The sequence below is a fragment of the Falco rusticolus genome, chromosome 18, assembly GCF_015220075.1.
Source record: "Falco rusticolus isolate bFalRus1 chromosome 18, bFalRus1.pri, whole genome shotgun sequence".
NCBI lineage: Eukaryota > Metazoa > Chordata > Aves > Falconiformes > Falconidae > Falco > Falco rusticolus.
The window spans coordinates 2551679-2570271 of NC_051204.1; the positions used below are offsets into that span (position 1 = coordinate 2551679).

The 18593-nt window shown below is 48.5% G+C and overlaps 1 protein-coding gene across 1 annotated transcript; it reads right to left on the bottom strand.

Moving 5' to 3' along the window:
• Positions 1-5965: 5965 nt before the first annotated feature.
• Positions 5966-18483, bottom strand: LOC119158770 (G protein-activated inward rectifier potassium channel 1-like). Its single transcript, XM_037411087.1, has 3 exons — positions 17700-18483; positions 11228-11444; positions 5966-9274 (listed from the first exon to the last, which is right to left on the bottom strand). Exons 1-3 carry the CDS (start codon positions 18348-18350, stop codon positions 8673-8675), a joined length of 1470 nt encoding a protein of 489 aa, XP_037266984.1. The 5' UTR covers positions 18351-18483; the 3' UTR covers positions 5966-8672.
• Positions 18484-18593: the final 110 nt, after the last annotated feature.

Sequence of the window (18593 nt, forward strand, 5' to 3'; positions counted from 1 at the left end):
CGTCGTGCCCCCCCCGCTCCCTGCACAGCTCTCGGTGCCCCGGCGCAGGGGGGCTGTGCTCCTGTCTGGGTGGTTTTGGAGGTTTGAGGGTCCCTGCGTGGGGGGGGCTGTGGGGAGGCAAAGCGTGGCTGGGCACGGGGGGCAGTGGGGGGGGGGGGGGGGGGCTGTGGCTGCTGTGGGGCTGTTCCTCGGCATCTTCAGCCATTCTGGGGGTCCTTATACAACTGCAGCGCTGTTCAGATTTCCCTGGGGACTTTCTGCTGCCGTAGCTGGACAGTTCTGTGCCATCCCCCCCGGGTACTGCCACCCCTCCCAGCCGCTGCCACCGAGATCCCCCCAACCCCCCTACCCTCCCTGGCACCCTGGGGACAGCCCTCTTCATTCCCTTCCAGAACTGGAAAACGCTCCCTGCCCCACACTGGGGGAGAAATGGGGGAAACCCATGTCCCACGATGCCTTCCAGGGGCTGGCACGTGGGTGACACAAGAGCAGGGTGGCACAGACACGCAGTGACGGGCAGGGGAGCTGCAGCTCACAGCCTCCTGCAGACTTCCCTGCTGGCAAACAGCTCGGTGTGCCCTGGAGCACATCAAACCCAGCCAGCACTGTCGCACAGTATCTGGAGCTTTGACTGAATCTTTATATTATATTTGGTGTTTGCTCACGAAACAATTCGCTGTGGGAATATCTTGGTTTTTAAGAACTTCGTCTCTCTGTTAGTATTGCGTTAGTACCTGTTAACCAATGATTGGTTGCTGTGTTGCTTGTCACATAAGCTGAGATATTTAAAGTCCCTGTGATACCGAAAATGACGCATAAAAGAAACTTTCTAAGACTCGGAGATTGGGTTGTTTAATATAAAGGCGTTTTTTATTGCAGTGGCGTGTGCGCGGGGGCTCACTCCGTCCATCCCGCACACCTAGTTCTATCACAATACATATTTATACAATCCAGTTGGTTAGTTCTGCCCAAAGTCTCCACCTCCCAACTAATTATCAGTGAGTTGCTTTCTCGCCTCAGTTTAAAGGTACAGTTCAATTTAAATCCACTACGCACGCTCCCCGAGCGGGGGGGGCTCCATCCTCTTTGGGGGGGGGGGGGGGGGGCATTTGAGTAGGGGGTCACGAATCTCCCACTACCACAATTACTTTGCCCTGGTATCCTTGAGGCTTGTTAGCCGGTGTGTCCATCTGTTACTTTTTTTTTTCCTTTGTGTTGCTTGTTCTGGTTCCTCCTTGTCAAGCAGCCTTGAAAAATCGTCATTATCTTTCTTGCGTCTATCCCTTCCGTCCTCTAACAAGGTTATGAGAGAAGGGGTTATGGGAATTTTAGTAGATATGATATTGCTTAGCCCAAAGAATCAGAATGCTAGAGAGTGTTTAGTGTTTTTCGAATTGTTGTGTGAATTAGCTGAAGCAATTAACTAATAGCTGAAGCAAAAAACTCAAAAAGAGTCTTGCAGTCCCTCCCGAAGGACAGCTCCTAAGAACCAGGGATGTGCCTACAGCACCCGCTAAAACCAACCCTACTGGTTGGATAAGGACGGAGGAACAACTGAGTCTGCGCAAAGACAAAGGGTTACTAGCGGGGACGAAGAAGAGTCATCGGCCTTCATCCCCCAAGACCCCTGCGACCACCTCCAGGAGGCACCCGGCAAGTGCAGTTGGGAGGAATTTGCACCACGCGAGCCAGTTGGGAGGAATTTATGGAAATAACTTCTTGGAACTAATTTTAATACTAAGTGGGGATAGATCATGCATATGTATAGGCGTATTGGGAAACCTGATGTAGATGTAACGTTTAGTTGTATAACTCGGGGCTGCGTGACTTTGGTGGCACTACCCCCATGCTGCCCAGCGCTGGATAACCGTGCCTCCTTTACAATCTTGTAGATCGTGGGGGCTGATTCTGCAAGTCAGTTATACATCGACTATGTAACTGCTTGTAGAGGAATTGTAGAGGAATGAGGGCAGGTTAATTAACACTGATAATGTGCAGCTGTGGGCTGGCTTGGGGTGGGGGGTGGCTGATGTGGCTGATGTGCAGCTGTGGCTGGTTCCTGCTAAGTAGATAAATAGCTCTAAGGGGGATGGAAGGGGAGCACTGGGTGAGGAGGGGCACTGGGTGAGGAGACCTGGAAGAAGCAGTGGCACTGGGTGAGGAGACCTGGAAGAAGCAGTGGCACTGGGTGAGGAGACCTGGAAGAAGCAGTGGCAGGAGGGAGAGAGCTTCCCTGGATGGAGGAGAGACAAGGAGAGGGCTGCAGCAGGGTCAAGAAGCAGGTGGGCTGGCCTGGAGAGGGTGGAGGAACAGCCCGGACAGTAGATCTTGTGAAACCTCGTGGGGGGCTGGTGGCTGTGCCGGGGCAAGGTGTGGGAACTGCTTATGGAAGTTCCCTGGGATGGGATGGGGAGAGCCTTGCTGCAGCCGGCTGGTTTGGATGGTGCTATAACAACTACTGACTTTGGCAAATCCTCAGCCAACCAGGCTGCAAGGCCTAAGTCTTGTATGTGTCGGCTGCTTGCAACATGGTTAGTTTTAACACTTGAGGCATCACCTGTTCTCTGGACCATGTTAACTTTGGTCTTTTATCTCTGGATGTAACCAGAGCACCTGGTTCTACTGTGCATAGGATGAACTATGGGACAACTTGGCAAGGCAGATACCCAGCTGTCCAACTTGGCAATTAAACTTATTTTTAAGGATGCTCAATGCCCCCCACCCCACCCCCCCCAAAGAGGATGGAGCCCCCGCTCGGGGAGCGTGCGTAGTGGATTTAAATTGAACTGTACCTTTAAACTGAGGCGAGAAAGCAACTCACTGATAATTAGTTGGGAGGTGGAGACTTTGGGCGGAACTAACCAACTGGATTGTATAAATATGTATTGTGATAGAACTAGGTGTGCGGGATGGGCGGAGTGAGCCCCCGCGCACCCGGCACTGCAATAAAAAACACCTTTATTTTATATGTGAACTACCTTCATTATAACACTGAAGAACAGCCCCAGGTCAAGGAGACCCTTGCCCAAGTGACGACCCTTCCTCTGCACAAGCGTAGTAGTAACCAGAAGGATGACTCAGCAGATAGTATTGACGTGCAAAATTAAGCTTTTAAACTCAGGGTAGGTTATAAAGCAGTGCGTTTCATTCACCGGCGGGCATCAGGGTGGATAATTCCAAAAGCACCGGCTGCCCCACTTCTTTGTGCACGTGCGATTTAAAGTTTACATTCATACATATTCCATCGATGCCCGAGAATAGGTTGGGTTAGGGTAATTAGTCTACCAAGAAGTCATTAACAGAAGTTTCTTCCCATTTGCGCTTGCACACTCTCTCCTGGTGCGGATCATGGGAGTCGCCGAGGATGAAGGCTTAGGAGTCTCCCTCTTGTCACCTGCCCTCTTCGTGCAGACTCAGTCGTGTCCCCAGTTCCTTCCCAACCAAAACCCAGGACAGACCCAGTTTTCCTGGCTCAGGGCACAGACGTTCACATACCGGTGTCGTCTTATCAGCACAGGAGCATCCCAGCCCCACCTTACCAGTACAGCGGGCCCCAGGACCGGGCCTAACTTGCAAAGTCACCTGTGAAGCTCCTCTTTGTACATGCAAAGAGAATTTTAATTATTCTGGGTTTTCTGTATCTTATTAGTCCAGTGATTTCTAAGCTTTCTGTCAGTATGATTACATGTAACCAGCCCCTGGCACCGGGCCTGCACCGCCCGAGCGATTCTGCGTGTGACGGTGACCTCGGCACCGGTGAGACCCCACCAGCCGCCGGCGCTGCGGCCAAGTGCCCGCTTCGCTGCCTCGTGTCGACGCCTCGGTCGCCCCCGGGCCACCCACGAGCGGAGGGCCCCCCCCGCACGCTGCGCTGACAACAGGGCGGACCGGAAGGGCGGTGCCGGAAGGGCGGTGCCGGAAGCGGCCAGCTCCCGGCATGCCGCGGGGAACTGCCGGGCCTGGTGGGGCGGCCTGGGTGCTCCGCGGGCGGTGTGGTCGCCGGGGTCCCGGTATCGGAAGGCGGCACATCCCGGTACCGGCACCCCCGGGGCCGCCCCCTGCCGCCCGCACGTGCCTTGGCGCGGCCGCGGAGCGCCCCCAGCCCATCCCCCCACCGCCGGCCCCGCGTGTCCCCGCTCGGGGCCTGCCCGGGGCCCTGCCGCGGCCCCCCCGCCTCCTCCGGCCGAGCCACCCGTGCCCCGGAGCCTCGGCCCTGCTGCGGCTCCAGCCGGGCCCCACAGTAGCAAGACCCCGGCCCTGCCCTGCCCCTGCCCCCTTCCCCTGCCCGGCCCCGCTGCCACGTTCCTGCGACGTTCCCGGTGGCGGGGACACCCGCACCAGCCCCGCTCGCCCGCTCTGCAGCAGCAGCCGCGCCACCACGCCACGCCTGGGCCACAGCGGGAGCCCTGCACCCACGGCAGCAAGCCGGGCCGGGAGCCCCCATCACCCCGCGGGGTGACCCCCACCATCACCCCGCAGGGTGCCCCCTGCCATTGGCCCCACAAGGCACCCCCCCACCATCACCCCATAGGGTGATTTATTAATTATCATGCGTAAACACCACTTGGGACTGAGCCTTCCGCAGGGCTTGGTGCCATTATACTTCCCCTTTCTGCCAAACCTGAACAGTTGCTACTGGACTGGCGTTCATCCGTCTGGCCGGGGTCAACTCCTGCCGTTGCTCTTGACACAGCAAGTGGCCGCCAGCCTCCTCTGAGCTTTTTCCTTTGGGGTTGGAATTTATTTCTGGTATTCGAGTGGAAAAACCCTGACCGCAGCCGTCTGTGCTTCTGCCGCACGCTTGGCGTAGCAGCGTGAAAGCACATTTCACACTCCCGGCTCCCCGCACGGTGCGTTACGGCTGTGCAGTGCCAAACCAGACCTCAGGGCACAAGGGAAAGGTTTTGTCGTGATCTTGACCGCCTGCATGGCCCGGCACCAAGCATCAGGCGGCTGAACCGTGCCTGCACGTGGCAGCCAGCCGCCGCTGTGGGCAGGGGTCCCCTGATGCGTGCTGTGCCAGCATGGCACCGCGCATCCCCTCGGAGCCCCTGGCTGCACCCTTGTCTTTGTGACTGCAGAGCGGGCTCAGAGCTGGGCTGGCCACTGAGAAAATGAGGGCACCTCACCGCTCCCAGCTCCTGCTCCAGCCCTCCTGTGCAATCCTGAAACTGGGGGACACTTCACTCCCACCTGGTTTCCAGTCGCGCATCCTGGTGGTGGCACCAGTGACCCCTCGGCCACATGAGGCTGGGTGTTCTGGGGCCACATAAAGCTGGCTCCGTTCTTCCTCCTCGCTCTCCTGTATCTCTGGGGACCCTGGTGTGTCATTTTGCTTTCCTTCTCCTTCATCCTTACCCTCTTCCAGCCCAAACAGACTCCTCGAGGGGTACCAGTAATACTGCTACGAGAGATGCACGCTGGAGCCCTCGGTCTCAGGAAGACATCTGGCTGCTTTACACAGTAGGAAGAATCACCTTAGGGTTCCCAGGAGTGCTTCAGCAATTATTTTTGTCGCAGCAGGCATCACAGAAAACCACCACGCAGCTTGCAAGCTCTGACAGAATACATTTAAGACAGTGAAGATTCTGCTTAGTGCTGAGCCTGGTCTCCAGCACAGTCTCGGGAAGCCACGACTAAATCTATTCTGCAGCTACAGGCGCGGCCCAGAACCGGGAAAACTGAAAATACCTGAAAACTGCATCCTGCAGAATGCACAGCAGAGAATTCTGCTGCATTACATGTCTGACAGGTGCGTAACACATGTGGAACAGCCTTTCACGTGACTATCTTGAGAAGCAGATACAGGATCCTTTCGCTCATTGTTTCTGTGTCTGTTACAAATGCACTCTGAGCTGAGTGACTTGCCAGAATGCTTGAGACCCAAGGTGGACGTAATTTTATTTTATACTAATTTTGGCTGTTCTGAAGAGTGGGGAGAGTCATCATCCATTGACACTGTCACTAAATATCCCATACCGATACATTTAATAAATGAAAACACAGATTTCAGCACATATATAATGTTGAAATTCATGTTGAAAACAACAACAAGGAGCACATCCCACCCTTCTGTAAAGTACTATTTTCCAGTTTCACACTGCAGGCAGGAGATCAAACACAAGAAAAGGCAATTCCTGCAAGCCAAGCTCTCTCTGGCTTGGATAGATCACTTCACTGCTCCACTTTAGTCATCGAGGCACGCACTTCCAATCGATATGGCCACAGCAACCCCTTGGAAATTTGACAATTCTGTCCATGTAATGAGCAGAATTTGATCCTTCTGTTGTGGAGTGCTCTGCTAGTGATAAGCACCCTGTCTACTGAGCTACTGAGCATCACATTTTGTGAAACAGCCAGGTCTGATTATGGTTCCTCACCACCAAACAGAAAAAAAAAAAAAAGAAAAAAAAGAAAAAAAAAGACCTCTTCCACAGATTGAGATGGAAAGCAGAATAGCCGAATAGTGATGCGATTGCTCTGAAGTGTAGAACCCCAGGAAATCTAAGAAAGTCCAAGTCTAGTTCTCGCCATTTCCTCATGATCAGTAAGGCAAACAGCAGTTTCAGTTACGCAAGATTTCTTTTAAAACCACAAAAGCATTTGCCCCTCTTATTCAAGGCCAGTCACTTAGAAAAAGCTGTATGACATTTTAAAGAGATACCAAATATTAAAACACTAACACCTCTGTGCAAATTTCCACTGACATCTTTTTGGTCATTTCTACAGAGAAGGTTGCCATATTCCAGGGATGATCTTCTGAAGTATTCATTCAAACAACTGAAAATAAATCATTATTAGCAGAAGCACTTTGAGAGAATGCTCCATTATGCTCAAAAAATGTGAAAGCATTCTCTCTCAGCTGCACATTTAACATGTACAGACCTGTGCCGCCTTTTCTTTCAGTATCTTAATGCATTTATGTTAAAACTGATACGTCAGGGTTAAAAGAATAAGAGACTGGTCGACTTTGGTGAGCTGGCAAGGGTTCATCAACCCTTGTACAATGTGCTAACACACGTAGAATGCAGGGAAATAACTAATTGCTACATAATTGTCGTCTGGGAGTTTAGACTAGGGGATGCACAACCGTAAGGGTACGTCATAAATAACCTCGGACAACGGTGAGAAGCACTGCAAAGGAAGAGAAACGTTTCTGTACCTAGAGAACAGGATGGTGTGTTCCAGGACTACAAGAGAATATATATTTTTTTTTTAATCTGTAGAAATGAACTGTGTGTGTGCAAGAGCCCCCAGATCGAAAGTTTATGCGGACAAAGACTTCGAGCCTTCATCAAAGAACCCTCCGAGAAGACCCTCAAGGTGGCAGCACAACGCACAAAGAGGTGGGAAAATATGTAAAACATTTCAGGGAAATAGTTTGAATATGTATTAGCTTCCTGGGAAATATTAGGGATCTGTATTAGATAGTAGCATAAAAATAGTGAGAACCAGAGCTGGGGTGTGCATGCTAGGAGGAGCGATCCCCTATGCACCCAGAGCTGCAAATAAAGAATATCTGCTTAATAATGACTCTGTCGTTAATGAGCTTTATCTCGGAATCCTGGCCCAGCCGCACCTAGCCTCCTGCCTTACCAGGGAGTGCTAAAAAGCAAGGGGGCTCAGCGACTCCGATTTTTGGTATCGAAACGGAGTTCTGCTCTGCAATGAATTTCATATTATAAATGTCAAATCTACAAAATTGTTGAGAATCATACATAACTGGAGAACGCAAGTGAAACAAAAAAAAAAATAAAAAATGAGCAGCATCAAAGACACTATTATTCCTTAGTAAAACTCTTGAAATTTGTACGTACTATTATCCACTCCTGTAATGACCGAGCATTATCTAGCACTTCCTTTAATTTACTGACAAGGAGTCTCCAAACTAAAATTTCATAAAGTTGAGTATGAGACATCCCATGAAGTTGAGCTACTGACTCGGGCCCCCTTCACAATGAGTCATTAAAATTCCACGTTATCCACCTGATCGAATGCTGGGGTCTGACTTTTGACGGGACAAATGATGCTGATGTTTATGAGAGCTTGCGTGAGTCAAGCGACACAAACGGCTACGGCAAACTGCTTCCTTTACCTGAAGGACAACAGACGAGGTTCTGGGGACACGGAGCTGGCATGCCACGCTCACGGGGACAGAAGGATGCGTGCCACCAGGCTGCACAGGATGGCCACCTCCCAGCAGGGTCCCTGAGGGAGAACGGGACGATGACCAAGCAGCGTCACAGATTCCTCCTGTGTCCTGCTGTTCTACACATCAGCAACACTCCCAAGGTCTGAGCTGCACAAAATTGTGTTTCAGCTGGCTTTTACGCCCTTCTGGCTTGACCTCTGACCATTGCACTCTGCAACTAAGGATCTGGTCCTTGCTTCGTGAAAAAGCATCTGCATGTATGGAAGACAATGTAGATTTGCAACAAGCATGCCGACAAACACCGTGAGGGCAGCGATCTCTTTGGCACGACAGTCTAACCTCACTGCCCCTCAAAGTCCTACTACGCTACCTAAGTTGGATCTGTACAGAACAATCATACAAAAAGGATTGTTCTTCCTGAAAGCAGCAAAACCAAACGATGACTTTACCGTACAACAACTCTTTCAGGTCAGCAGTCTCGAATGCAGTTTATCAGCAACAACTCCCATTGCTTCTGCTCTTAGGAGAGGCGATCAGAGTTCATTTTTCGAAGTTTGGCAGGAAAATTATCTTCCAGTTTCATCTCCAGAGCACACATACTGGGAGGGCTCTTCTGTACCTGGAGATCGCCGGTCGACTGAGTCAAAGCCTCAACATTTAATTTTAAGGCTTTCAGCTGTATCCTGTCATCACTGTCTTCACCATCAGACATGGAACTTATTTCTTGAATTTTCAAGAGATCTCCAGTACTGCAAGTCTTCTCTGTGTTACTGGAACTCATTCTCAGGGCTCTTCTTGGAAGGTCTTCCTTCCTTGAGCTAATCTTCTGAAGTTTAAGTGGGAGCTTGTTTATCTCTCCTGCGATATCAATACACTCAAGTGAACAAACCTGCTCTCTCCTGGTCTGGTTATTATCGGCAGGACTATTCCAAGGAGATGATAGGGACAGGTTTTCTTCTTGCTCTTTAACACTGTAAGGAGGAGTGGGGACTTCAAACGTGGCATGAAACTGAGAATAATCAACATGGAAAAACCCATCTTCTAGGGACATGACCGGCAGGAATCTGTGACCCCAAAGAACTTCATCTTCTGTATATGAGGTCCTGGCTTGACACGTCATTCCTATGGAAACAAGAGACAAGAGCATGAAATTCGAATGTGAGCACGCAGACCAGCACATGGAACAAAAAATACCAAGGTAAGGCTGACCGATAAAAATCAACTGTAGCCTGTAAGCTAAAAAATTTATAGATTACAAAACAGTGCGATTGTCCCTAGTCAATCTCCCAACAGTCCGGGGAGTGTTGACTCTAATTGACTGACCAGATTTTTATGCAAATCTTGGATTAAGTATTGCAGAGACACACCAAGCAAACAGCTTTTGATAGAAGTAAAACATAAAATTAAGACAGTATCATCTCGCTAGCAAAACATAAAATTAAGACAGTATCATCTCGCTAGCAAAACATAAAATTAAGACAGTATTATCTCGCTAGCAAAACATAAAATTAAGACAGTATTATGTTGCTAGCAACAACGATGTTACAGATTGGACGTAATACTGTTTCTTGGAAGAGAAAGAACCACTGCTGGGCAGAGGCTTACAGCATTCTCTGGCCAACGCTGGGCGTGGGGGGAGCCAAAGCTAAATGCAAAATTTTATCCTCCATTCCTTCTACAGGTCAGGCTGCCTTTTCTCCAAACAACGTGTCAAAGATAACAGTCATGCAGAGACACTGCAGCTGCCTTTCGTGCCAAGACATAGGTACCGCTATAAAGCTTGTAGAAGAATTTGTTCCACTTTGTGCAAACGTACCCCATGGGCAGTATTAACACGGGTGAACCGACAGCTCAAATGTGTTTCAACCAAGCCAACAAACGTCTCACAATCTCGGCACAACAGTGCTGCTGATAATTAATGCAAATATCCCAGGTGAGCAGAACTTTAAGACCTCCCATCACGGTACCCTTCAGAGGCAGAATCAGCACTCAGAAAGCCCAAACTGTGGTTTGCTCGCTGGTTACTGCTACATTAATTCTCAGACAAATGTCAAATGTTTCCCTTGTGATACCGGGTGAGGTAATTGCATGAAGTGCGGTTATGAACGCGTGCTTATCTAAGATACATCGTTCCGTTGCAGGATGAGAAGAGGCTTCTGTGGGGATCTAAAAGCTGCCCCACTCGACCTGAAAGGGTGTTCTGCCCCGGTGGATCATGTATTTGTTTAGGGCTCAGTCCAGCAGGTGGATAGAAATCAGTCAGCCCCATCTCCTGTCCGGCAGGAGCTGACTGCACGTGGCTGTGCCAGAAGGACATCCCCGTTTCCAAGGCAGGAATGAAGCGCCAGGTAATCTTGGTGAAAGAAGGTTGAAAATGCCTTTTGATTAATCAAAGTTCAACAAATCCTCAAAAGAAAGGAGAGGAAGATCGGGATATTGATGAACCTACTGAATGATTTGGACTTCAACAGTACGCATGGCTCCTCGACACAGAGCTGCTAATGTAACCGCAGCGCATCGCCGCAGGATTCATAGAATTAACTCCCCAAATGACAAGACCACAGTGTCAGCTGTCATAGGGACAACGCCGTATCAAGATTTAAAAAAAGAAAAAAAAAAAAAGATGAAAAAAACCCCAAAGCCCTGCTCTTATTTGTCGATAACCACATGTTCCGACAATCTTTGTGACTATGTGGTCTGTATTTGTACTGTGAAATAACTTCATGTGTTATTTTTGCCTTCAATTTAATGCGAGCTGGGCTGAAAAGTTCGATGTTCTTTCAGGGTGGTGGTCCTTAAAACAGGGTGCTGTACTCCTCTGCATGCCATACTCATAGTGTGCATCTCTTCTTGGATGCGTTGGCCACATTGGGCATCGGTAACGAAGAGCCCTACGGCGAAGGGAGGTCTCCTACCAGCTGGTAAAGCCACTGAAGCTCTGTAGCATATGGTGGGATATTCTGGAGCATCCAGGATTACCATCCCAAAAAGATTAACAGCTGCCTCGCTAAAAACATCAGCACTGAAAACAAAAGACTAAAAATTAAAGAGTATGGATATTATTCTAAGTCTTACCAGTAGTCTCAACGATTCCTTCAAGGATGACAACTATTTCAAATTGCTCGCTTCTCAGTGATCTTTGTGAGAGACAAAAAAAGGGGCTCTTTGAGTTAATTTCATGACAGATCGTTAATGGGGAAACTAAAAACAGCTGGTCAGCTCCAGTTCCAAATCCAACATCCAGTTCACACTGGTCTAGCGGCAGAAATTCTCCCTCCGGTGTCTGTCGGGACTAAAGATGAAAAGATGAAAAGTAATCACCGTGTGAGGCAAAACATGAAATCAATGCAAAGAAGTTTAAACCTGCCTCTTTCATGATATTATCATCTATATATTAGGTCTGGGGTCTTCATGATGGAGATATAAGTAATGCTAAATACTATAAGGCTATAGTATTTATGACTACATATATATATATTATGTATGACCAAGTTTGACTTATCATGCCACTAGATCTCATTATCATCTACAAACTTTGCTACGATATATATTCTCAAATTTTTTTTTTCGACAAAAACTTCAGGCACCACACTACATGTCTTACAATGGATGCTCGCCATGAACATCCTGCGACAACGGTTCCCGTGAAAGAGAGCAAAATTTTTTAATCCATTGCCTGAATTCATGTTTTGTTATTTTTATGTGTTACTGATTTTTGTTTGGCAGACACTGCGATGTACTAACTCAAAGGTAAGCTCACAGTAATTGTACAATACATCTGATAAGTGACGTTTCCACAAAAACATCTGAACCGACGTTAACAATGCTATCACCCCCTGCCAATTTGCACGTGATCTTAATAATGAACTTATGATCATTATTAAGCTAAGCGCCCTGTTTTTATTCATGCCATTTTACGGGTCCAATAAAAATACTCACATGATCGCTTCCCCCTGCCCCGTAGTGCTCTGCCCAATTTTTTCTGCTATTCAAAATATAACTAAAAATTACCTCAGTTGGCCAGGCAGCTCCTCAGCTGATTGCTTTAAAGGTAGAATTTAATGATTAATAACAGGCAAAAATTGCCCATTAAAATTAGAAGCTTTGCAGAGCCTATTTAAAATCATTTTCGCTTATTGCTTCGTTAGAAAGCATTTAACTCTTTTTAAGAAGCTGACCATAAATGATAAGATTATTCTGTAGTTACTAAATAGTTTTACCGTGTTGCATTGGCATCGGTTCCATCATTTGGGAACTATCCGTTAGTCCTGAGAGCAAGCCAAAGCAGTTTTACCATTGACTTAGATCTGATTGGTATTCTTTTAAGAAAATTTCTGTCTTTAAAAAAAATCCCCAAGCAACTAGTATACCTTCAGACTGTCCCTCTGCTTTACCTGCATCTTAAAAATGCTGAATTTTGAAGCGCCCAGTATTTACTGGCGATTACATCGCCAGTTAGGTAGCTCAGTACAGCTCCTTCTGAAAATACAATGCATTACTTCATGATGTGCTATGTGCCTGTTCTCCCCTGCTGATGAGGACAAGGAGAGTAGCAGCTGATTGCTCGTAAAAGCGCTCTCACAAATTATTTGGGCTTTGCAAGGTCAAAGCCAGCGCTGTGAAATACAAGCGCTCAAACCCACTGCTCTGTAGCAGTCTTGACAGTCTGTTGCAAAGGTGTAATTGAACAAAAGCAAAACCATCCCTGCTCTTTTCCAGAGGGAACGTACAGAATGACGTTGTAGGCTACACCACTACTGCCACCTGGTTACTACCAGGTGCACAAACTGGTTGGCAACGTACGATCTTTGCTCCAAGGTAACAAGCTCAATACGAGCTGTATGAACCAAGACCTCCAATTTTCCCCAAGTTTTATCAAATACAGTTACCTAGGCAAAGCTGTGCATATCTGCACAAACTGCTGCCTGAATGGCTTAAGGACTGTTTCACCTACAAACTATTCTTCTCTGTGGAATAGTCTTCGATCAAATCCAGTCAATAGTAAACAAACCCAGCGAGGATGATTAGAGGTCACAGACCTGGGAGAAAGCAAAAGGTTGTGTTTGAGGGATTTGGTATCTTACATACAGGACTAATTCATGCAGGGCATGGAGAATTATTAAAAGCAACTTATTTGTTAAATAAAAACAAACTAACTTGAACGAAGGTAGCTTAATAGCCCTAATACGTTAAGACTCCTAGGCAGCGACCTGGTTGCATATATAGAGCTTTACTCAAAAGATCACAAAACAGGGCAGAGGACTATAAAATGTCAGCAGTAAGTGTGGAAGGAACACTGGGGATTCTTTATTTTGACCACTTGCATAATAGAAAGTCAAATAAATTCTGCAGATTAATACATGCTTGAACAAGGGCACAATTACTGCAAAACGCCCCAGCTTTCATTTTAAATGTGGCCAGAGATGGAGAGCCCAAAGGTCTACAGAAGTTTCTTTGAAGGTTAATTGCCTCACAGCTAAGAAAAAAAAGACTCTTTTTGTGTCTGGATTTTTCCATCTTTAACTTTCTGCCACTGGATCTTTGCTTTGTTTCTCATTACTAGGCAGACTTCCACTGCATCGCCACTTCGTCTGGTTTTGTGTCTGACCAGACATTTTCTGCCCTTTGAGGCTTTGCTCCTGTGCTTTATTCACTCTTGGTCTTTTCAAAACCCCATTGTTTATGCACGTCCTTCTTTAACTGTATATGATGTGGGTTTATTATTATTAACGCTCTTTCAGTTCACTCCTTTAGAGAACTCGTGTGTTTTGCTACTCAGGTGGACTAATTAAGCATTGGAGTAGAAAACGTGGGATGCAAAAGACAGATGAGCATTGAGTTTAATATTGCAGTACACTGTAGGGAAACTCAGGAATCTAGAAAATGCTAAACTAGCACGTGGCTAATTTTCCATGTAGAAACTACAGTATTTTCAGTTCTGAAGAAGTGAGAGGAAAAGCCCTGATCTCACCTAGGTGGCTGCTGCCCCTCCTTAGACTAGAACCCTGCAAGAACATTTATTACATAGATTACATCACTAAATAATATGAACTTGTTACTTTGTTTACTGCTATTCAAGGATTGCGTGGTTTGTGTCTAGCTGCCCCAAGCTGTAAATACAACCTGAGTGACCAGAGAAGAGGACACACAGAGGGGGACATTCCCAAACCTCAGAGGAAGGTAATCAAGAAGATGGAGCCAGGCTCTTCACAGCCGCGCACAGCTGGAGCAAGGGAGACGACAGGAGTTCAGACTGGATTGAAGAAAAACTTTTCCATCACGAGGACAGTTAATTAGTGGAAGACCTTGCCCCAAAAGGCTGTGCAGTCTCCGTCCTTAGAAGTTTCCAAACCAGACTGGGAAAAAAGCCCAGAGCAACCTGGGCTGAGCTCCCAGGTCACCACACGCTGAGCAGGAGGTTGGACTAGAGACCCCCCAAGGTCCCTTCCAATCTGGATGATTCTAAGATATTAAGACACGTATTTCCACTTTCTGCACGTGCCCTGCTTATCAAGTTATCGAGATTACAATATAACGGGTCTTCTTATTTGCAATACCTGTCATCTGCCATCTGCAAATTTTCTGTTAACAATTTTGTTTGCTTTCAGCTTATTCAAAGCCGTTAATTAGTACAGCTCAGGTGCCTGCTGGCCATAACCCAAAGTGCACTGGCTCTACAGCTACTACACTTCACAATTGTATTTTTTAAACTTTTTCTTAGCATATATTGAAAACAGGTTAAGGTGATCTTACATTCCTCGGCTTTCTGAATCAAAATGTCCTACACTATGAGCTGAAGCACTTTACAGACCACTTCACACACCAACATTATCAGTGACATGTACAGTCCTATCAAGAGAAGATAAAAAAGGGTATCATAACTAATCTTTTGAAAAATCAGTACTGATAGCCATAGTAACTAATTTTTAAAAAATCAGTACTGATAGCCATAGGGTGGATGCTGGTTGCTGCTGCTGTCACGGGATCACTCAGGGGTACTGCTGAGGTCCAGAAATTAACAGGCAGAAAAATAACAGTTCACTGTGACACTGAAAAGGCCACAACTTGGAACCGCACATTTTCAGCAGCTACTTCCAGCCAGCTCCTTTCTGTTTCTTGCCCCAGCTGTTTGCTTTTGCCTGCTTCTAGAGCACTTTAATGTAAATTAGAGGCTCAGGTTTCTGAAAAAGCTTTTTGCTGAAACTCAGTCTTGTAACTGTTTTCCTAACTCTCCACAACCCAGTCTAAAAAGGGCCTGGGATTCTTCCAGAACATCACTATGCCATGTTGCTGGGCAGCCTCCTGGACCAAAAAAAAAAGCCAGCACAGTGTGGTGGCACCACTGTAATGTCCCAACTGTCCTACGACACGTATCACACCATCAGAAAATGCCATTCGGACACACTCAGCTTGGTATTTTGTTTTTACAAAGGTAAATCCTCAGGACTCCAATTGGTCTGATCTAAACATTATGTTCACTACTAAATACATCTTCTATCTCAAGGGCAAAAGTGTGATAAGGCATATTTCTTCACATTCTTTTACCGTGATACAAGTGAAAAAAAAAATTAATCTAGCTCTCTAATGGGGTGCAGGGGAAATGTAGCAAGATCAGCTGTCAACAGCAGGGCATGAAGCACAGCAGAAAGAGCACAAATCACAAAAAGGCAGAACTCGCTAAAGAGAAAGGGAGTTCCAGCCCACTCACCCCAAGTTTCCAGGAGACACGAGCTACTTCAAAGCAGCTGACGTAAATTCACATGCTGCCGAAACGGCCGCTGTGACTTCTGGAGTGCTGTGTCCACTTCAAGGGGCACCTCACCAAACCCAGGAGGATTTGCAGAAAGACGAGGATTTGCAGAAAGACGTGGGAATTAACACCGTGCTTTGTGATCAGGACTGAGGGGGCAGCTAGGACACAAACATTCCCTTCTAAACTTTCCTGTGTCCGTAGCTTCTATTTGCAAAGCAGCTTGAACCCAAGTCACGGCCACGATGATCATTAAAAAGCAATCAAACGCTTCTCACTGATTAATCGTCTAGTCTATGGAACAGCTATCATAAGACAAATCGGTCAAGCAGGTCCATCAGATGTCCTTGTGTTTTCTGTCCCAGTCGTGTGCACATGAGCATTGTGTAGCAAGGAGATTATCAGCACTAAGTGCTCCAGGTTGCGTGTTTGGTGTCTTATTTCAAAAGAAATTTATAGCAAACTACGGTCACTGTAAAAACACAACTGTAACACCTAACGCCACTTTTATGCCACTTTGACTTGCATTCCGTCTTGGAATACTTTAGAGGAGGCTTTCTGCTATTTTTTAATAGTTAAGAGATCAACAAAAATCATGGTTTAGCTGGCTTTCCAATTCCTACCAAAACTGCTCTGTTGTAACTCCTGACAGCTTGTTCCCATATATATATATATACACATATATATATCTCCAACCTCTTTTTGAATCTTAGCAGATTCTCCATCTTAAATGGTATTCTGTGGCAAGAAAAATTAACAGCTCAGTCAAGCAGTCTGCGCAGAACAGAAGGAAAACGGCCTTTTGCATTTACCACTGTCCCATCCCCTGCTGTATCATGCTTGTTTCTGCAAATTATTAAAGCATCCAAACAGTTGCTCCAGGCAGAGGATTACCACAGAGAATATAGAACATTTACAACGTTCAGATATGATATTCTGAAATTAAGGTAATCACTGGGATCCAGCTTCTGATGCTCCCCATCAAGTGCACTCCTGTGACAAGATGGAGCTGCTACGAGCTGCTATGTCGCTTTCTCTTGGCATGCCGCACGGTTTTCCTTCCATTCTGCTCCTGCCCAATGTATCTTCTGGACTTCCGTGCCTGCCAAACTCTACTGTCTCCTGATGATTTTTTTGGTTATGATCTCCTTTGAATTCCAGTTTTCTTGCATTCTGAATCACAGTGACCATTGCCAGTGATTAATAAATACATACTGGTGACAATCAAAGGGCCTTTCCACTAAAGCACCTGCACGATCCCTCTGGAATGCTAGAAGACCACTGCCTGGAACCATGGGGCAAGGAACCGCAAGGTAAAGCTCCCCAGGTCTCCACAAGGGGAAGAGGAGGCCACGGTTGATCTTTGTCCTAATTTTATGTCACCACAAAATGGGTTTAATGTCACCACAAAATCAATTTCTTATTCCCAGCTGTCACTTGCTAAGAGGCACGCTTTGGAATCCCTCCCTGCAACTCTCCTGTATCCCGACTCATCCATCCTTCCCGATGAAACCATTCCTGCCAGCCTCACGATCCACTGGCACGTCCCTGGGAGGTCTCCAATGAGCCATTCTCCCCTACGCCTGCTTGGGTCTTTCGTGGCTCCTACTATGGACAGCTACTGCTAATTTTTCTGAAGCCCTTCATACGACCCCAGCCACGTCCTCTCGCCCACAGGCCAAGGGACAAGGCAGCCACCCCCACGGCGGGGCAGAGCCCCCCAGCAGGGGCTGCAGAGGGGCAGCCCGGTGCCACCCTGCAGTGCACCTGCATCACCCACCGCCCCCCAGCCCTCACCTTGATCAGCTTGCAGCGGATCTGGGCAGACACCATGTGGCTGTTGCGGAGGTTGCCGACACGGAACATGAGGCAGAGCTTGCCATCCCGCTGGGAGACGACTGCGGCACGGCTGAACATGAGGGTCTCGGCTCGCTTCTTGGGCTGGGACATCTTGATGAACATGCAGCCGATGAGGAAGGCGTCCACGATGGAGCCCAGCAGCGACTGGAAGAGGAAGAGGACGATGCCCTCCGGGCAGCGCTCGGTAATGTAGCGGTGGCCGTAGCCGATGGTGGCCTCGGTCTCTATGAAGAAGAGGAAGGCGGAGGGGAAGTTGTACACGTTGGCCACGCAAGGGCTATAAGCGGCGTCGTGCGGCCGGTGCAGGTCGCCCCGCAGGTAGGCGATGCCCCACCACATGGAGGCCATCACCAGCCAGGCCACCGTGTAGGTCAGCAGGAAGATGAGCAGGTTCCAGCGCCACTTGAGGTCCACCAGCGTGGTGAAGAGGTCGGAGAGGTAGCGGCTGCTCTCGCCGCCCAGGTTGCCATGCTGCACGTTGCAGCGCCCATTCTTGTCCACGAAGCGCTGCCGCTCCGGGCGGGTGCCGCCGCGGGCCGGGCCCACCGCCTGGTACGTGTCCCCCAGCTTCCTGCGCACGGCCGACATGCTGCGGCCGCCGGGGCCGCCGGGAGGGGCGGCGGGGCCCGCAACCCCCTGCGCGCAGCGGCCGCCGGGCAGCGGGGTCCGGCGGGGGGGCGGCCAGGGCAGCGGCGACCGGAGCGAGAGCCGGCGGGGCTGCGCGGCCGGCGGGGCAGCGGCACCGGGGGCGGGGCCGGGGCGGAGCTGGGCGGGGACAGGCGCGGGGGGCGGGGCCGGGCTGGGCCGGGGCGGGGGCGGGGGCGGGGGCTG